At 42.1% G+C, this 25,650-nt stretch overlaps 1 protein-coding gene across 1 annotated transcript in view; it reads left to right on the top strand.

Annotated features, from left to right (window-relative positions):
* The window catches only part of SLC45A4 (solute carrier family 45, member 4), a 34,157-nt gene extending 20,762 nt beyond the window's left edge, over positions 1–13,395 (top strand). The window contains exons 2-8 of the mRNA XM_010083200.1: positions 6,188–6,376; positions 9,018–9,197; positions 9,309–9,520; positions 9,575–10,384; positions 10,483–10,582; positions 11,570–11,781; positions 12,999–13,395. Of these exons, the coding sequence (XP_010081502.1) occupies positions 6,188–6,376; positions 9,018–9,197; positions 9,309–9,520; positions 9,575–10,384; positions 10,483–10,582; positions 11,570–11,781; positions 12,999–13,361 (2,066 nt within the window). The 3' untranslated portion in view covers positions 13,362–13,395. The remainder of the gene's footprint in view (positions 1–6,187; positions 6,377–9,017; positions 9,198–9,308; positions 9,521–9,574; positions 10,385–10,482; positions 10,583–11,569; positions 11,782–12,998) is intronic.
* The last annotated feature ends 12,255 nt before the right edge of the window (positions 13,396–25,650 follow it).

Below are 25,650 nucleotides of genomic sequence, written 5' to 3'. Positions count from 1 at the left end.
TGCTTGTATAAGCAGTGCTAAAACAAATCAATGTAAAATATTTTTAGCAGCGTGCAATATTTTATACAAGGATAAAATTGTGGAATACAAAGTATTTGCAGGGCATGATGATGGTTTCTTATGTTTAGAGAATTGTATAGTGTTTAAGAGTATAATTGAGTCTCTAGGTGATGATTTCTGACAAATTAAAATAGGAGCTTAGCATCCTATTCCCATATCAGATCTTATTGTTAAGCTTATAAAGAACTATTTTTCCCCCAATAGAACTTATCAAAAAGAGGTTTTGAATAGAAACTGCTAGCACGTGACTTAAGCTTTCTTCCCTGGAACTCGTGACCTTGTGCAGCCCTTAGACTGATGGTGACACAGTGAGCATTTCCTGTGAACCGTGAGCACTGCTGGTCCCACTATTGTTGGGCATTTTTTTTTTGTCTGGGAAAAAACAAACCCTTATTTACTAGAAGCCAGTGTCCTGTTTGTTTGTAGCTGTCTGGGAAATGCCATATTACAAGGGTCTCAGTGGCAGTTGTCGCTGTTAACAGAAGCTGTTGTTGTGTTTTTGCTCTTTTCTCACTGATTTGTATGAGACTTCTGAGTCTGCCTTGTGACCTGCTTCACATTCAGTTCAAGGCACAAATACTAACCTTGTTTATCCAATACGTTTTTTTCCTCCTCGTTGTTTCCTCAGATTAGCTGTCAGTAAAAGGCTAAATTATAATCCTCCAGTTGTTATTCCTTCCCCAAGAGGCCACCAGGTTATTTTTCCAAGTTAACGGATGGCAGTTCCCTGGTAGAGCTGCTACCTGGCAAGGCAAGCATGGTGGTGGAAAATTACAGACAAAATAAAGGAAAGCGCTAAACTGGTAATGGGATGCAGCTGCTTTGGCCTTCGAGTCCACATGTGAGTCTCAGCAGCCTCTGGTAAAGCATTTGCTGTGTGAATACTTCTCTTGGACTTACAAAATCGGCCCCAGCATAGTTAGAGCCTGTTCCAGGTGGGTATAGCAGCTCTCAGCGGTTGGGATGTTTTACATTTGGCTGTAAGAGGTGGTGCTGAGGCAGTCATATGGACGACAAGCTTGCTGTGCAGCACTGCCTTGAAATCTAGTCAAAGCCAGCATCCATAACATCTGTTCTGCACGTCAGAGCTGGGATGCTGCAGGGCTGCTAGCCAGGCACATCGCCGTAGCCAAGTTAATTTGAAATAGTTGCTGCATTGGAGTCCTTGCCACTAGATGGGGGTGTCAGAAGGAACTTCTTGGTGTCAAAGCATACCCTTTATCTCTTCATTTTTGCTCATCATCTTGTCCTGGCTTAGATGCTTTCTTAACTGTCTTCCCATTTTAAAATATTGTATAAAATGGTCAAGTTCTGCAGGTGTATTAGCATATACATACACAGAGAAAGGAACCATTAGCATATGTAATTACCTTCCTTGACTGCCTCCACTTTATAATTTCTATAAAGTTTCATTATTGGAGCTTGTTCTTGTTGTGTGTATATATATACTTGTTCTTGTTATTTATATATATATAAACACACCTGCAGGCACACACAGTCTCTTTAAGTACTTCAATTTTCAGTCCCCATATCTTTTCCTTCTATTGCCACATCATGCACACCAACCTAAATATACGTATGGTATACACAGACATTCAAGATACTAAAACTAGAACAGCCCCTTTTAAGGGAAAAAAGTATTTTGGTGTTAAAGCTCTCCTTGTCTTTCTGAAACTTTCTGGTTTATATCAAAATGTCTAGTCCTAAAGCAAACCTACTTTTGAAATGTTGAAGCACCTGTAGGCTCTGCCAGTATGAAGCAGGAATTTTGGGAAGAACATCTACAAGGTATGTTTTGCTTCATGGGGCAGTGGAGGTGGTGCTCGGTGCCTTGGGAAGCTCTTTCCTGGAAGACTGATGGTACAACATGGCTGTAAGCTCTACAATAACCTGACTTTCCGACAACAGTGCTGCGTGCAGACATAAGTGAAGACAACTAAATCTATAAAGAGAAAGAAGGCTCTTCCAGGCACCAGGACTGTTGTCTCGCAGAGTTTTGATTGACTGGGTAGACTATGCCTTATCAATAACACATCTCAACTTTAAGATATAGAAAGCAAATCCAAAAGGAAGCTTTGGGTAGCTAACTTTATTACCAATCACTAAAATAGTTGCTCTGTTTGCCTGCCAATACATTGTTCAGGTGAGGAGTCTGCTGTCCATCAGACAGGTACAGGAGGAAGTTCTTCTGTCAGCAAATAGATTTTTTTTTTTCCTGTGCTGTTTTATTTTAGCTTTCATGTGCACCAGCTTCCCACAGGGAATCTTCTCTAACCCCACTGAATAGTTTTCCACTTGGATAACCAACTAAATTCTGATGGGATGATATCACTGTTTACATCCTTATGGTAAAGAAAAGTCATACACTTCAGTTAATAAATTATAACTATTTTGAATTCTGCATAACTGTGTATAAAACACATAATGATTTTATAAACAGCTAGCTTACACTTGGTATGCAATTTATAAGAGCCCTGTCTCTTAAGTTACGGAAGTAGTCCTATAGCATGACTTCTCCAGCAAGAGAAAAAGCAGGTTATGGTTGCGTTGATGGTTCCTACCATTATACAATCTGTGGAAATTGATCGTATTTCACTTGAAAGTTATCCCTTTCCTGTTTACTTGGAGGAGCACTGAAAGCTTTTTAGAAATTCTTCCATTTTTTTCTTGGCATTAGGCTATTAATTCTTGTATAGATTTTTATCATGGCCTCTTTTTCTAAAGATAGATATTTTGGCTGCTAAAGAGTAGTTCAATAAAAAAAAATAAATCAGTGGTTTGTCTAAAGAAAGATGTCCAAACATAATGTTCTTGGGTTTTTAAGTGTCCTTTTTACCCTTCCATAAATGCCACATCCCTAGCTCTGTTCTGAAATCATTGAGATTCATGTCTTTTGCAAAATAAGCCATTGTCAATCTAAATATTTGGATTTAGACTTTTATTTATAGTACTTAGATGTTAGCAAGATCACCCTTTTCAATCAGTGGAAATAAAGCCTTCTGAAGAAAGCATTTCAGTCTCTCTCCTCTGACTCATATGTGTACAGATAAGACTCCCTAATTGCAGGCATGTTGGGTAAAACTTTTTCCTTTTTTTTTTCTTACTGTCTTGTAAAATCAAACCAGAACACAAGCCTTAATCTGATTTTGAGTTATTACATGCAAAGTTGACCTTGAAAGTACTGAAGTCAAAGTAATGCTGGCAGTAAAAATCACTGTTTTTAAATAATCTTAGGACATTTTTATGACACTTGGTAACTGTGGCTATAAAGCATAAAAAAACCCCTCTCTATCTTTCCAATTCAGAAATATGCAGTTTTTTAAATAATCTTAGGACATTTTTATGACACTTGGTAACTGTGGCTATAAAGCATAAAAAAACCCCTCTATCTTTCCAATTCAGAAATGTGCAGTTTTTATAGTTGAAGGAAAAATGTGTAAACAGATGATGACTCTGCAGAAGTCGTCATTTCGAATGGCCTAAGTGTTTGCAGAGCCCTTTTTGTAAAAATTTGTATACACCACAGAGAAGTGCCATCCAAGACTGGAGACAAAGTGGTGGCCGCAAGGTCGGAGGGACAATGGGCTGTGCAAGTCCCCCATGTCCCTGGTTATACACTTGTGTCACTTGTCCTGGGCTAGTATTTCCTTGTTGTTTCTGCTCATAGTCTCTATTAAAATCAGTTTATCTCAATGGATGTTCGAATATTGAAAGAGAGTCTCTTAATTGTGTACACTTCACTTTATCTATTGTAAGGTTGTTTATTCATATAAGATGATGCTTGTAATGTTAGTAATGGAGCTCTTGCTAGCCTTCATCCTCTGTGTTTATTTAAAGCAACTGAATGATTTACTGCAAAACCTTCCCTACATCTCTTAAGTGTTTCCTGATGGATGAGCTCTATTGAGATGTCCCAGCTCATAATTCCCAAGTCACAACATAATTCAGAAAAGAAACTTCTGTTCTCAACATATAGCTCTCATGCAGTGATACGACATCAAATTATTTCAGATGTTGGTGATTGCTACAATAAAGATCAGCAGTGGTGGTTAAGCCATAGCTTCTAACTTCGTTCAGAACAGCCTCACAGCATGACTTGGCATTACACAATACACACCACTGATGCATAACAGGATCGCTTGGTTGAGGCAAAAAGGGCAATGTGTAAATACTCATCCCATTCTTCCATGTCCTGCATTCACCTTACATGAGTCATAACCTGCCCAACATTTAGTTTTGCTTTCTTGAACTAAATGTTTCCTCTTTCCTATCATTAACTTTTTTTTTTAAAGTAGATTCTCCCCATCTGTCTATCAGCTCAGGCATGGATAAGCGTTAGCATCTTGGAAGAGGTGAGGTGCCCAAACCTGCTTCTGTGCTTCTGAAGGCTGTTGAATTCAGTGAAGTTAAAGAGAACATTAAAACCACAGGGAGGTGGAGGCTTTCCTTACACTTTCATTTGCAATATTGGCTTGCTGACTTGCATCTATGATTGGGAAGCGCTCAGAAGCTGCATGGTGCAAATCAGTGTTGGGGTCTGGAGGAATGAATGGTGTTAACAACTGTGGCTTCTTGAAGAAGAGCTTTCAACCTCTAAAGCTAAAGAGCTAAAACTTCCGTGTCAGGCAAGACATCATCAAGCAATTGGAAAATCAAAGCAAGAGATGGGGGTTTGAACCATGATGTCAAAAAGGTGCCATCTGTACAAACACAGCCCTTGCCTAGAGATCCAAAACCTGTTGCAAAAAGAGTCCATAGTAAGTGTCAACTGGGAGTATTGGTGTCAGGCACAGGCTTGTAGCAAGAAAAGATGGCTTCCCTGTGGGGAGGGTCCTCGTGGGCATGTTTGGGCTGAAAGTGCAGGTTCAGAAGAGGCAAGTTTCTTCCAATAACTCTGTACTTGTCAAGGTGGCTGTTGCCATTAGCTTGATCATTAGCCAATGTTGAGTCAAATCACATAGACATTGGCCTCAGACCTGGATTTTGAATGCTGATAATTAAATTGGTTATTTATGGAAAAAAAATAGCTTATTTTCCTCTAATATAATCTCTGCATCACCAGAGAGCACACAACAGTCTCGGGAAAATCTGATTTATCTCGTGGAAGAAATCAGCATCATTAGTCAAGATTTGATGGTACTTTAAACAGCAGGAGAGTAGACTTACAAATTTGCGGCATGGGCTGGTTTGGGCAGCGATTGGTATAGTCCTGCATGGTGAGGGATGCCTCAGCATGCTGAACAGCGAGCACGAGGTACAGGTTGATCTCGCCAGCAAAGGTCAACTCACACTCACAATACGTGGTTTTGAGTAATAAACGGTTTTCCTTCTTAAAGACACTGAGTTTTTCAGTCTCTGCATCAGTTTGACTGCAAGAAATTGAATGTTTTGTTTTAATGCTTTGCTGAGAAACACGTCGAACTGACTAGTGCTGATAAATTCAGAGATGGATCTCAAAGGACTTGAGTGTAGCTACTCTACTGGGTCACTCTGCCATCTGCAGGCCATTGCTGTCCATGGTGGAGAGGTGTGAAGCAGGGCTTCTGGGGTCTCGTTCACTTCTCCAGAAATTATTTTTGTAACAGGGGTTTTTTTTCCTAGACAACTAGGTAGCTTTCCAAGCATCCCAAAAATCTTTGGTTTTATAGTCCACAAATGGATAGAGGATGCAACAAAGCTATTGGGCTTCTACACAGCAGACCTTGGCTGCTGAGACCTGATAGAGGCTGTCCCTACCATCACCCCCATCAAAAAAATTCAGCATGCTCAGGAAAATTGAGCAAAACTGTGATTTTTTTTTTTTTACAGTAGTGACTAATTTAGACTAGTGATTCCACTGTTAGATAGCTCTTTTCTTTTTAACTTGTATTTCAAGAACTTAAGTGTATCTATTGTTACCTTCTTATTGCCCAGGTATTTGAAAGATATATGATCTGTGATTTCCATAGCTGCTTTTTTTAACCATTTATAAGAAATTGTAACTGAATTGTTAATTTGGGGGGAATTTACTGAAGGTAAATTAACAAAAAATTTACAATTTTCAAAGGTGTAACAAACTGTCATGTATTAAGTGAATTATTTGGGTGTGTGCCACATAATCTTTAAATAATTTTTGTCTTTGTTTTAGGTCTTCCTGAACAATACTACAGCCTCACTTGGTTCCTTAGCCCTATCCTGGGCTTGATCTTCACTCCGCTTATAGGTTCGGCTAGTGACCGCTGCACCCTGAGCTGGGGCCGCCGGCGGCCTTTTATTCTTGCTCTCTGCATTGGTGTCCTCATTGGAGTTGCACTTTTCCTTAACGGCTCTGCTATAGGTAAATAATGAGGCAATCACCTGCGTACATTTCCTTCTAACATACATATTTTAAGATTTTTATGTAAGAAGTAAAGATAATTATATTCAGTTGATTTAACTTATGTTCAGTGTTAATCTCTCTCAAAGATGCTGCATTTGAGCTATCCATCTTGGATGGTTTTATTCTTATTTGAAAGTTACAGTGCTGCACTAAGTGTTGTGCAATCGTAGCTGTAACTGTTCATACACTGTTATTAATACAATGGTTACCAGCATAATGTTTGCAGTCGCTGAGATGAATTTGGTCGATCCTTGACATGGGAAAATTGTAGCAACCTGTTCACAGGGAAATGTTTCCTGTTGTGATCCATTTTCCCTTTAATGCATATCTGGCAACACATCCTGTTTCCAGCATTATTTCAAAAATTATCTTTTCACTTTTTCTTGTGCTTTTCTTAGACTCGGTATTGAAAAAGTCCAGAACACAGTTAATATTTGTTTATCAAAAACTATGTGGGAAAATAATTTTTCCTGAGCCCCCATCAAAGTTAGTAAAAATAGTTTCCCTTGAACATAGTTTACTACTGAACTTAATCTACAATCTCCAATCTCTTTGTAAATTTAGTGTAGGAGAGGTGACAGCAAGTACATTTGGGGAAATGTTTACATCACAGTTGGACTGATGCAAATGAAAGGAATTTAGCACCTAATAATATCCTCTTGACTCTTTTTTTTAGGGGGGTTAGATGAAGCTCTATTGTGAAAAAGTTTTACGAATTGAGGGAAATGAGTGGAACATTACCTTGGCTCAGTATGTTAGCTTTTTAAAGCCAGATTGGGATGCCATATGATGGTTTTCACTTTTCTGCAAACTGCAGTGGACAAACTGTTCAGATGAATGACATTTTGCTTATGTTTTTTTAATTTACCCAAGCAACAAATATTAATTATTTGAATTGCTGTTATATGGCATCAATTGTACTTTGCTGGTGTGTCTCCAAGACTTACTCCTCCTCATCCAGATGCATGCAAGATGTTAGACTGCAGCTCTCTTACAAGATTTTAATTGATAGGAGGCTCTTACTTCCACACTGTGGTTTAGGTCAGTAGCCATTGATACTGGCAAGCAAAGATCATACAGAGCTTATACATTTATTTTGAAGTATCTCCCCTAATAAATCAGCAGAAAATACTGTCTTTTATTTTTCTCTAATTCTTTGTTACACATTAATACAGTCTATTCCATAGCTTTCTAGGAAACCTGCGCTTTCCAGATGCTCAAGGGCTACTTTCCAGAAACTCCAGTGCAATGAGACTTCTTTAAAACACAGGGTTTATTTTAATGCACTGCAAAAGTGAGCTGTATGTTTTTTACATCCATTCCTGGGACATGGTTGTGATAGAATTTGAATGAAAACCCTCCTCTGAAAGCCCTTTAAATGCTGCTTTCTGCCTCCCAAGGGAGCCTTGTGTGAACTGAACCGAAGTGAGACACGTTCGATGGTCTTCTCTAGACCTGTTCCACTCTAGAAGATAGAGATTTGCCACTAACATTCAATTTACATCAGCATGAGGCAGCACTTGATCTACTATTTAGAGCAGATGCACGATATGGTAAACCAATACCTCTTTAATACAGCTTTTTGAAACAGTGGCTTGTGTCACTTTTCAGAGAGAAAAGGCATTGCTTACCAGTGGGGTGTCTATTGGTTTGCAGGAAAAGGTCTCATTTGTAACCACATTTGCTTCTAGATGGACCCTGTATGCTTTTATTTTGCACTTCTAGTTTCTTCTTGGGACCTCAGGAGGTGCTGCAAAAACAGAAGTGGTTCTTGTATCACACCCTTTTTCATAACCAGGCCTCTGGCAATCAGAGTCATCGGGAGGGGAACAAGGAGCACAAAAGCATGCTAAAAAAGAGTTTTTCCAATCCTAATAATAACACCACTACATCCCAGGAAAACAGTGGTGTATAGATCTTATTCACCTCTTCTCTCCACTGTATGCACTGTTCAGGTTTCCAACAAATCTAAAGCACTGACCCCGTTGGTGTATTCTGCTGTAAGATTCAGCCAAGCATGGAACACATATAAACTTCTTAAGCATGTGGAGGACTTGGTATAAATGAGGATTGAATATGCAGGAATCATAGAACTTGAGATTTAGATAATTTTTGGTGGCTTGGCCCATTCATCTCTTTCCACAGTCATTTTCCTCACTTATACTAATGGTTTTATCAGTCTTGCATGTGTAATGTTTAAATCTCTCTGAGTCAAGTAATTTATTCTTTTGTCAGTGGTTCATTTAATTAAAAATTCCCTAGCTATATAATAATGCTGCCTTTCTGCTCTGTAAACTGAAAGCATTTCATCCCATGCTATCAACAGAAGCTGATTGATTCTTTTTGCAATGCAAAAGACCTTCCTGTTGCTTCATCCTTAAAAGTTTTGCTTATAAAAGTGATCTAGAAAATACAAATGTTCGAGAAAAGCAAAAAGAGAGATGAGACGGTTAAATTCCACTTTATCCTGTTGTGCTCGGACCATTACATGTTAAGTACCAAATGTGTTGACCACCTTTCTCCTAAGCAGTTGAGCTCAATCTTAGGAGTTTTCCCTTTTTGAATGACATGCTAAGATTCCTCTTTTGTTTTTCCTCAGGTCTGGCTATTGGCGATGTCCCAGACAAGCAGCCCATTGGTATAGTTCTCACAGTGCTTGGTGTTGTCGTGTTGGACTTCTGTGCGGATGCAACAGAAGGGCCGATTCGGGCCTACTTGTTGGATGTGGTGGACAGTGAAGAACAAGACATGGCCCTTAACATCCACGCGTTTTCAGCTGGTATGGAGTTAGTTGATATGTTTTAAGCAGCTGTCAAGTCTTCCTAATGACCAAGTTGTGACTGAATTTATTTTTCTGAATTCACTTCTCATTTTTTTTTCTCTCCCACAGGTCTTGGAGGAGCAATCGGTTATATGTTAGGAGGGCTGGACTGGACACAGACCTTCTTGGGTGGTATTTTTAAATCTCAAGAGCAAGTCCTTTTCTTCTTTGCAGCCGTTATTTTCTCTGTCTCAGTTGCTCTCCACCTTTTTAGCATTGAAGAAGAGCAATATAACCCTCAGCAGGACAGGATTGAGGACGAAGGAGACACACTTTCCAGTGTCAAATTCAGTGGTAGTCTCCCCCCTCTTAATCGATTGAATGTAATTAGTGAGGAAGAGCCGTACGGGGCCTCTATGTTCCACGACGAGGTTCAGTCAGAGCATGATCTCAGTATAGAGTTCCTTGATGTGAACATTGTAAGAAGTAAGAGTGACTCAGTTCTGCACATGCCCGATGCTACATTGGAAATTGAATCAGAGCTGCTTTTTCTGCATGACATTGAACCCTCCATTTTTCAAGATGCTTCGTATCCAAACACGCCCCACAACACAAGCCAAGAGATCATGAAATCCAAACTCAACCACCTGTCTGCTTTCCTCAGGGACAATGAGAAAGAGGAGGAAATGTTGCTTGATAATCGCTTAAATGAAGATAAAGTCCCACACATGAATGGCTCCCTACCAAAAGAGTTCCTCAATGGACACGCTAGAATAGGCATGAAGCAATCCAGTACTTCAAACTCCATGCGAAGGCGGAGGCACATGTTCTACCGTCAGCCGTCTTACACCTTCTCGTACTATGGCAAGATAGGCTCTCACCGCTATCGCTTTCGTCGGGCCAATGCCATCGTCTTGATAAAGTCCTCGCGCAGCATGAATGATATCTATGACATGCAAAAGCGGCAACGACAGAGGTACAGGCACAGGAATCAGAGCGGCACGACAAATTCAAGTGGAGACACGGAGAGCGAAGAGGGGGAAACTGAAACCACTGTTAGACTCTTGTGGTTGTCAATGCTAAAGATGCCAAAGGAGCTGCTGAGACTGTGCATTTGTCACCTCTTAACTTGGTTTTCGATCATCGCTGAAGCTGTGTTCTATACAGATTTCATGGGCCAGATCATCTTTGAGGGTGATCCAAAGGTAAGAGAACAGTTACCGTTGGCCAGCCTGCTTATATTTACTCATTTGTGAGATGTGCTTATGACAAGAAAACGGCTTTGCCTTTGTGTTTGTCGCAGGCCCCTTCGAACTCAACTCAATTACATGCCTACAATGCTGGAGTTCAGATGGGATGCTGGGGACTGGTAATTTATGCTGCTACCGCTGCCGTTTGTTCAGGTAAGAGACCGCGTGACTAGTGGAATGCACCTTATCCATGTACGTGTAAGGTAAAAATAGGTTTGCTTCCGGTTAGCATCTGCCTCCTTGTTTGGGGTGAAGGATATTTTGGAAAAGCATTTGATGTGGTCATAAGGGGAGAGGCTTCTGTAAGAATCAATATGGAAAAATTCCTCCAAATGTAGAGGTGGAAATATGAACAGATTGGTTAAGTGGCATAAAGCACAAAATTATGTCAAAGGATATTGAATGGCATTTAGCTGGTAATCAGGAAACTAAATTTTGCTTGCTAGAAGATTCAAGGATATGTAAGAAGGCTTTTGCAGGCTGTTTTTAAAACCAAAATTGTAAGTATATATTCCTGAAAGTCTCTTTCATGCTCTCTAATAACAGATAAACTACAGAGAATTTGGGCTTTGAATAGAGACTCTGTAATTGACAGCTTTTGCCAAACAAATTCTGCTTTTTGCAGCATGTGTGCAGGCACGTCTGCACAGATGAGTATCATGGGGACTGCCTCTTTGTTGAGACATGTCAGATTGAAGTTCAGGTGGGCAGCTTGCTTCTGAACACGAACTAAAATGTGGCTCTAAACATCAGTCGTCTGATCACTTCATTTAGCAAATGTGCTTGTGTTAGAAACAGAATTTTCTCTGTGCTCATAGTATACCTACATTGATAAAGGTAATAAATAGGTAAAATTCATGATTGGAGCAAGTGAACCATGATATGTTTGAGTCTCAAAGCTTTGAGTTCTGCCTCAGGCTTTTGTAGCATGGTTTAGGCAAGTCTCTGAACTCATTTGTTGCCCAGTCTCTGAAGCTGTGATGCATCCTTCTCCCAGTGAGGGCTGAGCTATGCTGCTAAGACAAGACAAGTACAGAGTTCTGAAGCTCTAAACATCATATCGAGCAGTCACAGCCACATCAATACCATCAAACTTCACCAAGTGAACTGATACTTATGTTTTATTCTTGATCTCTGCAGCCTTGTTGCAGAAATACTTGGACAACTACAACCTTAGTATAAAAGTCATCTACATCCTGGGCACACTGGGTTTTTCTGTTGGCACTGCGGTGATGGCTATTTTCCCCAATGTGTACGTCACCATGATCATGATCAGCACGATGGGAATAGTCTCGATGAGTATCTCCTACTGCCCCTACGCGCTTTTGGGACAATACCATGATATTAAACAGGTACGTGGAATATTTTGAATATTTGAATCAAGGCAGAGCATTCACATTTCTCTGAAGATCACAGTGGCAAAATGGATGTATTAAATGACATAATTTGAGATAGCGGCTTTGTTGGGATGTATGCCAAAGCACAGATTCATCCTTGATAATAAATAGCAATAGCTGCTACTTAAATCAGATGGTATCAGCATCAAGTTGGCTCAGTGGCGTCATGATTGCGTTACCCTGTGCTGAGGTATAAAAGAATTTGGGTGCATATGTTAGATTAAGAGAGATGAAATAATTATTGGAGTATTTATTATATACCTTAGTTGTTACTACTGTTTCTAACACCTTAGGTTAGCATTACTCCAGTTCTCCAGGAGGGGGAGTGACTATTTACAGGGGTTGATAGTGACAAGATGAAGGAGAACGGTTTTAAACTAATAGAGTGGAGATTTAGGTTGGATATTAAGTGGAAATTTTGCACTGTGAGGGTGGTGAGGCACTGGCACAGGTTGCCCACGGATGTTGTGGATGCCCCATCCCTGGAGACATTCAAGGCCAGACTGGATGGGGCCCTGGGCAGCCTGCTATAGTGGTTGGCAGCCCTGCCTAGAGCAGGGGGGTTGAAACTCGATGATCTTTAAGGTCCTTTTCAACCCAAACCATTCTATGATTCCATGATTCACATCTTAGATACTGAGGTGCGTCTGGAAATGCAGCTATAAGTTTCAGGAGACGTAAAGCAAACTGATTCTGCTGGAAACAAGGAGAGATTTGCTTTCCCCTTTTTAGCACTGTTTAATTTGTGTTACAAATCACAGGAGGATCATTTATTTTAACATGTTTCTGCATTGCAATTGGGAGGGAGATTCCTTTCTATAATAATAAAAATAATTTCCATCAACTGCTTCATGTAAATTTTTTTTACAAAACATAATCCTGGAGCCAATTCATGTGGGAGTGCCCCAGTAAATATCGACCTCTTGGCATAAGATGAGGAGCACACTGAGAAGTAGATAAGGAGGCTGATGTGCTGAACTTGCGTAGCCTGCATGATGCACAAGGATGGCGTAAATTGACGTCATTGACCATGGTAATGGTCAATTGACCATGGATTGACCAACTGACGTAAATTGACCATGTGGCTGAGAAATTCAAGGAAGATACTAGTGTTTAAGTATCTGATTTCATCCATTGTTTTACCTCATAACATGTTTCTTGTTTTTTTCCAGTACATTCACCATAGCCCCGGGAACTCCAAGCGAGGATTTGGCATAGACTGCGCTATTCTGTCCTGTCAGGTTTACATCTCCCAGATCCTCGTGGCCTCCACACTTGGTGGCGTGGTGGATGCGGTTGGCAAAGTCAGAGTCATTCCCATGGTGGCTTCAGTGGGATCCTTCCTGGGTTTTTTGACAGCTACCTTCTTGGTGATTTACCCCGAAGTCAACGAAGAGCCAAAGGAAGAACAGAAAGGACTGGGTCCTCCAGAGACAGCCGAGGGCAACGGCACGAGTGCAGAGAAGCCAACCGTGCTGAAGCTCACGCGCAAAGGAGCTGCTGCGTCGGAGCTGGAGAGCGAGTCAGCCGTGTGAGGCCGTCGCTTGTTGTTCATCCACATTCCAGGGAGTGCAGGTGCAGGATCAAGAACTGCTTTTTGGTTGGGTTTTTTTCCTCCAGGAAAACAAATTAGGATCTTCATTACTTGTAACTAAAATTGCAGAAGAAAAGGCAGTTTCATGCAAAAATGTAAATTAAATTCTGTAGTCCTTAATATAGGTTTGAACAGGTAGCTATGATGCTAATTGCTTTCTCTACAAATTAGAAATGTCATTTCTGAACACTTTTTTATTAAGAATACATTTAGATTTCAAATAAGTTTTATTAATCTGCATGAGACTCACAGTGTATACAATTAGCAGTTAGAAAAATTTAAGTTTTCGGCCGTTTTTAAACTAACTGAAAATGGAAGCTATCTTGACTTATACTCTCTCGGTATTTTTTTGTCTGAACATTTTGGATTTCATTAGTGTAATAGCTGTATCAAACGCTTAGGCATCTTGATCAATTTTTTTCATAAGCATGATATTATCAGTCTGACAGCTACAGGTCTTTAATATTAATTTTAGACTTCATCTTTTTGTTAGTGCAATTACTACAGACTAGTTCAATTTGCAATTACTTTCAAAAGCAATTACTGCAGTTTCTAAGAAACTGCCGTGAATCCTTTTAGTCATAAAAACACTCCCACGTCTGCTGCTTGGCAGGAGAGGGTGACATTGGGTGCATGGCATGAACCGCAGACGGAAGGAGCAGCAACTGGGAGAGGTGACCAGCACTCACAGGTTTTTTTATCACAAGTGCTGCATTTGATGACTTCTCGTTGGAATACGCTGTGACAATTTTTGAGCTGGGGAGTTTTGTGTGCTGGTGAACTTGAGGGTTTTCTTGGCATTTAAACGTGAGATCATCTCTGGATGAAGCTGCCGTGGAGAAAGGCTGTCTCTGGGGTCAGCTTCGTGGGAGGGGGCATGCAGATTCTCTTTCGTAGGGAAGGGAAATCGTTGATTAATTGCACTTTTTATGAGCCTTTAACCTCCTGGCTGGGAATGCAGCAGCCAAGGTCAAGGCACAGTGTCAGTACAACAAGGTAAACCGAAGGCCTACCTCTGTCACTCTATGGCATAGTCTGGGTGGATCAAAATCTGTGTCAGAAACAAGTTTTTAGGCCTTAAAATTCAATCCACTAGCATGTGTTGCTGTTCCAGTCCCTGTGTTGGAGGAATTGTGGGCTGTGCCAATGTCATTGGCGCAACCTCCCTGCCCCCTTCCTTGATTCAGGACATAGCTGCAGTGCAAAGACTATATTTTTTTTTTTTCTGTGAAGAACTTGAAAGAGTTATGCTAATCTGATTTAAAATAGTGTTTGGATCGCTAGCAACATGCCCCAATCCATGGGCAGCCAAAGCTCAGAGAACCAGCAGTCATTTAAAGCAACTTTAGAAACCAAACTTCCATTTGTCATCTTTTAAGAAGTGTTTGTGATGCTATTTCCTCATTTTCGCATGGTCCTCCGGGCTGCAGTCAATCCACGTCCTAAACAGACAAATCCCAGTTCGTTGTTAGATTTCTGCTGCCTCAAACTTTCTCGTACTGCAGTACTTTCAAATGCATGTGTGAATCATGCTGCAATATAGTCATTAAAAAGAAGAATATATATATTTCAAAATGAAAAGCAATTTTTAAGAAATTACTTGAATATGTCAGTGTATTTAAGAATTGTATGTTTTTGGTATGTTTGAAGTTTATGCGCAGTCTCGGACAGAAGCAGTGACGAATTCCTGGTGGCAGACGTGACTTTCTTAGCTAAGTCAGTGCCATTGTCCCATGCCACCAAGGGTGACAACGTTGTTTTTAGGCTGGTGAAATTGCCGAGCACTAAAGTACCCGTAATTGCGCAGGAGTTAGGTGGTTTGGTTGGGTTTTTTTCAAGTGTCTTGAGAAAGTCTTTTTTTTTCTTTAAGGTGAATATTTTTTTTTATTTAGAACACGTACTGTGAACTGTGTTCAGACAGGGGAATAATACTACTGAAGAATACAAGACCTTATTGAAGAAATCAGTTGCGAAAAATACTTTAATTTAACTTCTGCCGTGAATTTTATCATCTCAGTTACATTTCATATATTCTGCTGATGTTCATATATAGCCGAGATGAGTTGTATTTCACCCTATAACTGGCATTCATGTAAAATACATGCTGAGTTAGACATTTTAAAGTGGCTTTAATCTTTTATTTTTAAAGCTCCTTGAAGATTCTGCTTTTGGTTAAACGAATGCTGGCAAAGTACTCCTTAATTTAATCTCTATTTCTGGAAAGGTTCTTCTACAGTTCAGAAATCTGCATCTTCATGGCTGGTACCAGCTGTAATTACTGTTTTCCCCACGAATTTAATGGATTAGCGTGGATTCAAATCGCTGTTACTCCACATAGTGCCTGCATAAGCCAAGATTTCTTTCACACCATCATCGAGCTGACCAAGGTCTAGCTGCAGAGAGGGAGGAGAAGTTGAAGCTCCTTCTTGCTTCACACCCAGCAGAGGGAACATGAAACCGTTTTTGGGTGAGCTCACACACATTTAGCTTTCGCAGTCAGGGAAGGGTGAGGAGGGAGGAAGGAAGTTTTGAACCCAGAGGTTTTCAGTCAAATGCAGGGCAGGTCCAGTTTTATCCCAGCCGACGTTTGGCATAGCCTCATTTGTAAGAATTGGATGTTAAAATCCATATTTGGAGTTGTTTATGTGGCTGTTTAATTACCATGCATAACGCGTGAATATGCACGCTGCCTTTTAGCAGGAAGCTCTATTTCACTCCCCTGGAAAGCCGAAGGAAATAATTATCCATTGTAAATGCGCTGAAGTATTTGTAGTATTGCCAGAAGAATTAACTTGGGGGAGCCCCTGCCAAAATATCTCCTCCTGTACCTTGGCCAGCCCATGAAACTATGGTGCTGGCTTTGGCGAGGGCTTCCAAGATCTTTCATAGCGATGCTTTTTCTTGAATTGGAGAGTTTTTTTTCTAGCCCCAGCACTTCTCAAGGTAGAACGGTCAATGATTTGTTTCTAAATGTGTCACTTACCTTATCTTTTGATAGAGAAATTATTTTTTTTTGGTCATGATTAAAAGGTAAAGTAGTACAATTTTATGTGTTTTATTGCAGAAGTTGTGGAAAGAGAGAGTTGAAGGGGTTTTAATTTATTGCTGGTGACAATAAGCATCATTTTTTGTTTGTTGGTATTACTGTATAGTCAAATTCATCCCATGTGCTCCATCGCTTTGGACCTTTGCTGCAGTAGGCTTAAGGTTTAGTGGTTTCACGCTGTGTTGCTCTACACTGTAAATAATTTTAATGAACTCTGCTGCAATCCTTCTGGTGACAGGTAACACCTCAGACATGAGACACCATTAGCGCTTAGATTCTTGAGTGCTGTAGTCAGTAAGCTGCACATCTAGAAATATTTCACATGAGAGCAGAGAAGCTCAAACTTTCACCGCTCAGAAAGGCGTAGCGTGGATTTTGCACCGTTGGGTGATTGCAAAAGTCCGGTCAGATCTGTGCTGTTTGTGGATGGCAGTTTCAGACTCCAGAAGCAATAATTTCTTAGGAATGTTTCTCTTCCTGCTGCTTAGATGACTTTCATAGAGATTTATTACCTAAATATCCTTTTCCTAATACGAATCTGGTCATTCACTAGTGCTGGCAGACAGCAGTTATGGAAAGATGTGGGTTGTTCATCATCAGAATGGAGGAAGCCTGTAAATCCAGTGGAGGTTAGTGCTCATTGAAACACACAACATCCTTTTCCCCTTTCACTTGGAGCCTTTTTCTAGACTATGGAATATTCCTGGCTCTGTGGGCTGAAAAAGAGGCAGCTGTGAATTTCAGCTCCCGGTTTTCTTGCCAGTGCCGATGCTTGCCAGCAGACCCTGTGATGAAACAGGCTTGCATGAGGTTTTCCACGGAGGCGTGGAAGCAAAGGCTGAACCTTTCTCATTCCTCTCCCGTCTGATCTGAATCCCCCTTGTGCTTGGAATGACAGCGGCAACACCAGTGATTCTTGCCAGATACCTCGTTAAAACCTCAGCTCCATCGTTAGAAACGCACCCGCCTGCCGTCAGTTTGCAGTGAGCTTGGCCCTCCTCTGACATCCACCATCAAAGGCAGGATTTTCGTGGCAACCAGTGAGGTCTTGTGGCCACGTAGGTTGAGGTCACATTTACAAATAAAGGCAGAGAAAGTCAGTTTGTTCCTGGGAGAGCTCCCTCTGCATCCAGGCCAGGGGGAATTTTCTTCACAGAGGTGCATCGTGAGGGTCAGCATTCATTTTTGGTGATTGCTCATGTTTTTGGTAATTTTGCGTAGACGTGTGGCTGGGTTGTGCGACACTCCGTGGTTCAGTTCCTGCGATGAATTGTAGTTCAGTCACTGAGAGGTGGGGTTTTTTGGGTGTGTGTGTGTATATGTATTTGTGTGTATATACATTTATATACACACCACTCAGGCCAAAATCTCTTTGGTGGTTATGTGCTTGTCATCATTGTACTCAATAATGTTTTCAACTGAGTTCTTCCAGGTTTCCCTCATCCTAGTCCGATGTGAGACGAGCTCAGCTATAAATAAATCTTATTTAAATTAAAAAGTCAACGCCTGCATGATATTCCAAGCACATGTAGCAGCTTTGGCATCTGAAGTATCTATTGTGAAAGAGAAGTTGGTTTTATTTGCAGCTGTTTTGTCCTTGTTTCCTTTTAATAGGCCAAATAAATGTAATGAACACCAAATGTTGCACAGAAATGCTATTAATGACTGTGTCAAAGAAATACCAAATTTTATTTTTTCTTTTTGCAGAAACTTTATGGTTACAGAGAGTCCTTTAGCTGTTCTTCTTCCTTAAATGACAAAGCTGAACGTTTGTAAAGCGCATCGAAAATGGTCATTTGTAAAAAAGTGGAGCTACCTAAAGTTTTCGGTTTCTCATGTTGCATTCAGAACAAGCCATTCGCAAGGGCGAGCCGCAGAATCTCAAATCTCAGCTGGTGTTTTGTTTTCAAGGCTCAGCAGCCCAGACAGTTAGGAAATTGTGTTAGATAATAACTGAAAAGGCTCAATTACCTTTTCATAATGTTACATTAACATCTGCCAGGGCAGGAAAGTCTGCTCGTTAAGATGTTCCAGTTTTTCCTTGAATTTAAATTAACATCATCTCGTAGAAAAACAAATTTTTTGGTTCCTCGACCCAAGCAGCCCTGCGGCTCACCTGTATTTCAGCCTCACTTTCCCTCACCCCAGGGAGCACAGGGGACCGCAAGAGATGCTCAGGGGGGACAAATACCTTCCCCTCCACCCAGAAGAGAGCATCTGCTAAAATTAAAAAGCTTTCGATGCCCTTGTGACCTGCTAAAGCTTGAGCGAAAACCCAGGACACGGTTCAATTTGACATGCTCTGAAACATCTTTTTTCTTAAATTATGAAGATGGGGGTGAAGCTCTAGGAGCGTTTGGCCAAACTAGGCGTCACGTTCTTCAGTCTGCACCTATTCAATCCCTTGGTGATCGCCAAATTGTCATAAATAGCCCCAAAAACCAGACTTTTGTCTCAACAAATTGGCAGTTCCCAATGTATTTTTTTTTTCCTGATGTAACATGAACACTAAGCCCTTTTGGTAGCCATATGACCAGCTTATTTTAAATGCCTCATATTAATAGAAAGCTACATATAGGCATCTCATAGCCAAAAAATAAAAAAAGAAAAAAAAAAGAATATTTAGTTCCTTTGTGAACTGGCCATATGACAACTACTTTTTTATCAACTTATTAAGTTGGGGCACTATAATAGCTCTTGCTGAGTTTAGCAATGTTTATAAGCATGTGTTAAACACATAATGTTAAGTTTTATGAGGAAAAAGGGATAAAGAAAAGTAATGTCACAGATGAATGTCTGAGTGTGTAGACGGCATAATGTATGTATGGTTTTTTATTTCTACACTGTTGAGCTTATTTTCTGTTTTAAGGTTAAAAAAGAGATTTGTTGCATGAGAACTGTTTTATTGTGTTCTGCACTTTCTGTTCTTTTTTGTATAATCTTGATTTTTTTTCATTTATGCATAGAAAAGAAAAAAAATGAGTTTAAAAATATTCTACTCCACAAGACGTTGTGTTCCAATCCGTTGTTCTGAAGTTCGATCTTAATAAACATTTCAGTAAGAGTTGGTGGCTCGCCTTCCTGTGTTGTTTGTAGGGAACGTGACCAGAAGGATGAATCCTTTCTGTGCTGCACCTCCGAGGCTGGCAGCGGTGCACGCTCCTGCTCCTGGCCAAATGCTGGTGCTTCTCCTTGTCCCTAATCTATACACGACAAGTAATATTCACTTATTTCCCGAGGTTTAATTAATATTTCCAAAAAGTCTACTACCAAATATTAGCTGACCAAAAAAAAAGTGTTATAATTTGCAAATGCTTGAGAAACTCACCTGATGCTTGCAGGGTTCAAGTGCAATGAAGGAGGGAGAGCAGATGGAGAAGCAAACCGGTGATGCCTGGGGGCTCTGGCTCTTGCCAAGGCAGCCGGGAGGGTCTCCTCCCTCCTTTGCTGGCACTTCAGCCTTTTCCCACTCCTCTGCCTTACCATCACGTGGGATCCTCTGCACAGGAGGGCCTGGGGGCATTTCAGGAAGAAACAGGGTCAGGCTTTGTTTTGCAACCAACCATAAGCAGCTTCCAAAGAACCAAGTTCACATCCAAACTGATTAACCACCAGGGCGTTGGGGGTAACAAGAGAGGGGAAAGCTGGGGGAAACTATCAGATTATGGAAGTCAGCTGGCAGGGTTAAACTTTTAAGTGTGAAGAACTCAGTTCTCCTGCTTTGATTTCCAGCAGTTTACTTGACGGATTTGATCTGTGACTGCTCCTGAAGGCACTTCTTCAGAATCAGTAGCAGCAGCTCAGAGAAGTCGATGCCCTATAGCCTTTGGTTCATTTTTGACTAAACAGAGCTCAGCTGTGCTCTTTTCTCCTTTGGACCTCAGGTTAAGGAAGAAATGAAAACATAAAACGCTAGAAATCTGACTTTCAGGCTAGGTTATGAACTGGTTTTTTTCCCCAGCATCAAGGAGAGAGCATGGACCTTGCCTCAGTGGGGAAGGAGCCACTCCAGATAGCTACAGAAGACACAGAGGAGGGCTGTGCTGGTTTGGGCTGGGATAATTTTCTTTATAGTAGCTAGTATGGGGCTGCTATGAAATACAGGGGAGTGAGCAAGCAGCTGCGTGATGCTCAGTTGCAGGCTGGGGTTAAACTACAGGGGCCAGAGCCTCCCCTCCTCACCTGGCTTTGTTCAGAGCCCTGGGTGCTTGTCCTCACTGTGGGGGACCCCAACCGCCTGGCAGAGCCCAAAGTGAAGCAGGGATTAAGTGTCAGGGACTGTCCTAGATCCTTGTCCTCTCCAGGCAGTAAAACGTCCAAAGGGATGTGAAAGCAGCAAAGGAATAAACCTGAAGCTTCCTGGGCTGGGTCTGGCAAGGCATGAAACTGTCCATGCATCTCCTCCCGAGTATCCGTGTATCAGCCCTCTCCCCTGCTCCAAGAGGCAGAGGACAGGGCAGCCCTCTTCATCCTCCTCTTCAACCCTTCCAGTGCCATAGCAGGATGGGGCCAGGGGAGAGCAGCAGGAAGCAGAAACCTCATGGGTGCTGTTGTTCCTGCAAGGTGCTCCCCAGCGAGGAGAAGTGAGGAGGCACGTTGCTGGGCTCAGGAGATGAGACTCATGCCCTGGACGCTGGGAGCAGGATGCTGCTGCGATCCCCAGCCAGGGGCACAGGGTCCCTCCTCAGGGTGGGAGCAGGGTGCGGGGTTGGGGCTGGCCCGAGCATGCCAAGGAAAGGGTGAGGACAGAGGAGCTGTGTCACTCCCCAAGCTATTGTTTGAGTTAAACGCAACTGTTATAAAATAGCTCACAGTGGCCTTGGCAAGGTTGGGAAGGGCACGGAGAGGAGCCTGTCCCAGCCCTGCCCCTGATTTCACATCTGGAGTGAGGATGGAACAGCCAGCAAACCAGTATCTTGCCCCCAGGCCGTTTGCCCAGTGGGATCGGTCCCTGCCTCCCTTGGGCTTTGCAGCAGCCGGGGTGCATATCTCCCATCCCGGGGAGGAAGGAGGGAGCACAGAGCTCAATGTACATGGGATGTGCCTCTGGGACGTCACCATCTTCCAGGTGGTGACACCACAAATAACACACTCTCAAGTTGGGGTCCCATGTGGTGGGCAGCCCCTCACACCCCAAAAAGGGGCAGGGGGCAGCCACCTGGCAGGGACGCAGCCCTTGGGGGGCCACAGCGATGAGACGGGCGTTGCAGCAGGACAGTGGCCCAAATCCTGGGTCCAAGGGGTGGTGGCCAGCTGCCAGTGCAGCTCCCAGCCCTGCGCAGGCAGTGTTTACCTCCTTTTCTGGGTCTGGGATGTTGCACTGGGGGCAAGTGGCATTTGTGCAGCATCGTCCCTGTCCTAACACCTGGGGTGGCACCCGCCATGGAGTGTGCTGTGTCCCTGGGCCATCATGGGGAGGGCTGGGAACCTCAGCAAGTGAAATGGATGCAGAAAGAGCAGCAGAGGTAAGTAACTCATGGCAGAGGGGTGAGGAGGGAGGGCTTTTGCTTCATTCGCTCGAAAAGGCTGACAGCGAGAGGCAGGATTTGGTCAGTACTGATGGAGGAAGGGGCCCAGTCCTGTGGATAGACCCGCAGCAGCCCCTGCACCCAGGATGGAGGGCAGAGGGTGGGTCTGTTTCCTACTTCACTGCGTGGCCCTGTGGGGGAGATCACAGCTAGCACAAGGCAGCCTGAATTCCCAAGCGGCTCCTGTCTCTGCAGCCAGGTTATTTCTAGAAGCGAACACTGCCATCCCATGGTTTGAATCATAAAATCATAGAATAGCTCAAGGTGGAAGGGAACCATAAGGATTATCAAGTCCAACTCCCTCCTCCTCTGCAGGACTACCAAAAAAAAAAATGGTATGACCAAAAACATCATCCAGATGCTCCTTGAATTGTCACAGGCTTGGTGCCTGGCCACTTCCCTGGGGAGCCTGTTCAGTGACCAACCACCCTCTCAGTGGAGAAAGTTTTCCTGACGTCCAATTTGAACTTCCCCTGATGCTGCTTCCTTCCATTTCATAATGTCCTATCGCTTGTCACCAGAGAGAGGAGATCAGCACCTCTCCCTCCGCCCACCCCCTTGAGGAAGTTGTAGCTGCCATGAGGTCCCCCCTCAGTGGTCTCTGCTCCAACTGAACAAACCAGCTGACCTCAGCTTCTCCTCCTAAGTCTTGCCCTTGAGGCCTTTCACCATCTTGGTCGCTCTCCTCTGAACACTCCCTAATAGTTTGAAGTCCTTCTTACATTGAGGCACCTAAAACTGCACACAGTAGTTGAGGTGGGACCACACCAGTGCAGTGTAGAGTAGGACAGTCACCTCCCTCAACCGGCTAGCTATGCTTCTACTTCTAGAAGATCTCTGCTCCACCAAGCCAGCCTTCTCCCCAGCTTGCTTGACTTCCAACACTTTGGAATTGCCTGCTGCTGCGCTCTTGAGAGATGGTTCTTAAAAAGTGACCAGCATTCATGGACCCCAATACCTTCAAAAGCAGATTCCTTGTGCTGCACACATTAGTATAAAGACATTTCAGACGTGCTCCAGCGTACTCAGCATATCACAGAGCGGCCCAAAGGACCTCGCTGGCACACTGTCCCTTGAACACTGGCATACCACCCTTCCCAGTACCAAGGGGATCACAGCAGAAAATCCACTGAAAACTGAACAAAACCCTGCAGCACTGTTCCTGCAGATTAATTTCCACAGCTGTAATGCTGGAGCAAAGCTGAAATGGTAAGGGAACGCATACCTGAGCTTTCTCGTCACACTGGGAGAGACAAACCAGCATGGCATTGTGCTCCTCAAGTCAGTTGAATTGCTTTTGCTGGTATTCCTGCTCCTGGGGATGGGTTTTCTTCAAGGTTCTTTGTACTTCATGGTTTTGTCTGATGCGGTTAAACTCCTCTCCTATATGCTGGTATTAAAGAAAGCAGTGTTTTCAGAAATGAGATTATCTACTCAGTAAATTCCTTTCCTATTCAATAAATTATTTTGTAGTCTTCTATCAATAAAATAATTTACAAGTATGAAAATGGACATTTGCTGTTTTGTCATCTGACATTTTTCACAGGCTGGGTACGAACCAGTTGAAAAGGCAAAACAAGGTTTAAAAAAGTCTGACAGGAATGAAAATCAGTGAAGGCAATGACAGGCAGGTGGCAGGTTGGTGTAGCTGGGTTCATCTCTGCAGCAAGTGACATCTCATCAGCAGCGCTTGTGTGTCCGTAGAGAGAAATCTTTTCATTCAGTAAATAACTCATTTCACTTACCACCACCAGCTGGACAGCTGCCAGGGGAGAAAATAAGGAACCTGAAAGCTACAGATGAGCTCAAAAGAGGACACATTACCAGCAGAAGCTGGTTTTATGAAAGGAGAATATGTACAGAACACAACCCAGGGAATTACTCTCCATAGTACACAGACAGGATACAAGACAGTGCTAAAAATCATCATTCTTGTGTACTGAGTTACACAGGCAAAAAAACAAGGTACAAAGAGGCCAGAGTATCAATATAGTGTTTAATATTCTTAAATTGTTAAAAAACAAAACTAAAAAGGTAAAATTTCAGTTACCATCACATGACAAAACCTTTCATCAGCACATTGAAAGAGTCAGAAATATTACATGGAGTGTATTTCCAGTAGTTCACGCTTCTATTAGGCCTACACTGGTTTATATTTATTAACAAAAGTAGCAGCCCATTTTTTCCTTCTATTTACAATATTTTAAATATTGTATTCCACATTGCTCAGCACTGATACAGATAAAACTATTCTGCACAGATTTATTGTTTTACTTCTAGATAATTGTCATCAGTGGAAGAAACAATATACATCAGAAAGTGATTAGTTAATGCTGCTCAAGAGAATCCCCTAGACTGCAATCCGGCAATCCTTGCTTCGGTAAATAAGGAGTAGTTTGATGACTCTGTAGAACTTAAAAACTAAGCAGGTTCTACACAAAATAACAGTAGTTCCTCTGATTACAGAAACGGCTACTGAAGGGAGGAGTAGCAGAGGTTTGTTTGCACAGCAATTGAAAGGCTGCTTCCAAAAGCAAGTCTAATATAAACAGAAATTAAATAAATTAAGTGCTTCAGATGAAAAAAAAAAACAGTTTCACAAACTGCTACAAATGCCAAGTGCTGTGCATGGTTTTTAAAGGAAAAACAAGTTTAAAAAGTAAAACAGTAATTAAGATTATCCAAGTATCTTGTTTCACCAGCAGGGAGCTTTCAGTGCTAGCAGGGAGAGCCTGTCTGCATCTACACCTTAAATAACACAGCACCATAAATATACATACGGGGTAATGGACAGTCTTCCCAGCTAAATCTAGCTGCTAGCTCGGAAAGATACTCAGCATTTACACCAATTCCATAAATCCAACACATACACTTAGTTTGTTCTCTTCAGTGACCATTTCCATAGCTGTAAAGTCAGTATCAAATCCCATTTTTTAGGAAACCCATGCACCACACAGAAAGAGCTCCAGTGGAATCACTGAGCTGGCTTTGGCTCTCCCAGTGCAACCCGCACCGCAGCCCAGCCTGTAACCCCGATCCTTCACAACAACACAAGTCATGTTTAAAGCCAGTGACCCCTCTGTTCACATTTCCATTTCTTTATCAGACATGTAGGAGCAGTACAAGGTGCCAGGAGAGATTCACTTCTATTTTGATTTTCTACAACAATGTAGGGACTAAAATAACTCGATAAATACAAAACAATAACACTGACGGGTGGTTGAAATATATACAAAATGCTACAGCAAGCACAGCCTGAGGTCTTAATTTTTTTTCCAGCACAGGGAGACATATTTTGAAGAGCTGAACTACTCAGCTTTCCAAATGGCAATCTCCCCTTCTTCCTTCCCCGAGCCACTGAGGACATATCTGTCCTCTGCCGAGCACAGCGCCTTTACTGTATCCGCATGACCGACCAACTCTTTCTCCACAGTTTTCTTCTCGGCACTGATCACATAGATCTTCCCTTTGCTTTTGCCTTGCGATCTTCCGCAGCTGCCAACCCACATCTGGAGTAAAAAAAACCAAAACCACAACCATTTGCAATACTTTTCATTTCAGTCTAGGACACAGTTAAGGAGTTTTTAATGCCACATTGATACGGTGAAGGTTCTCTCCTGCTAGGCCGAAAAAGGGAAACACTGAAAATTACATAT

The sequence above is a fragment of the Pterocles gutturalis genome, unplaced genomic scaffold, assembly GCF_000699245.1.
Source record: "Pterocles gutturalis isolate BGI_N339 unplaced genomic scaffold, ASM69924v1 scaffold23170, whole genome shotgun sequence".
NCBI classification, from domain to species: domain Eukaryota; kingdom Metazoa; phylum Chordata; class Aves; order Pterocliformes; family Pteroclidae; genus Pterocles; species Pterocles gutturalis.
Note: the sequence above shows the minus strand (reverse complement) of the source record. Positions and strands in the feature narration are given on the sequence as shown.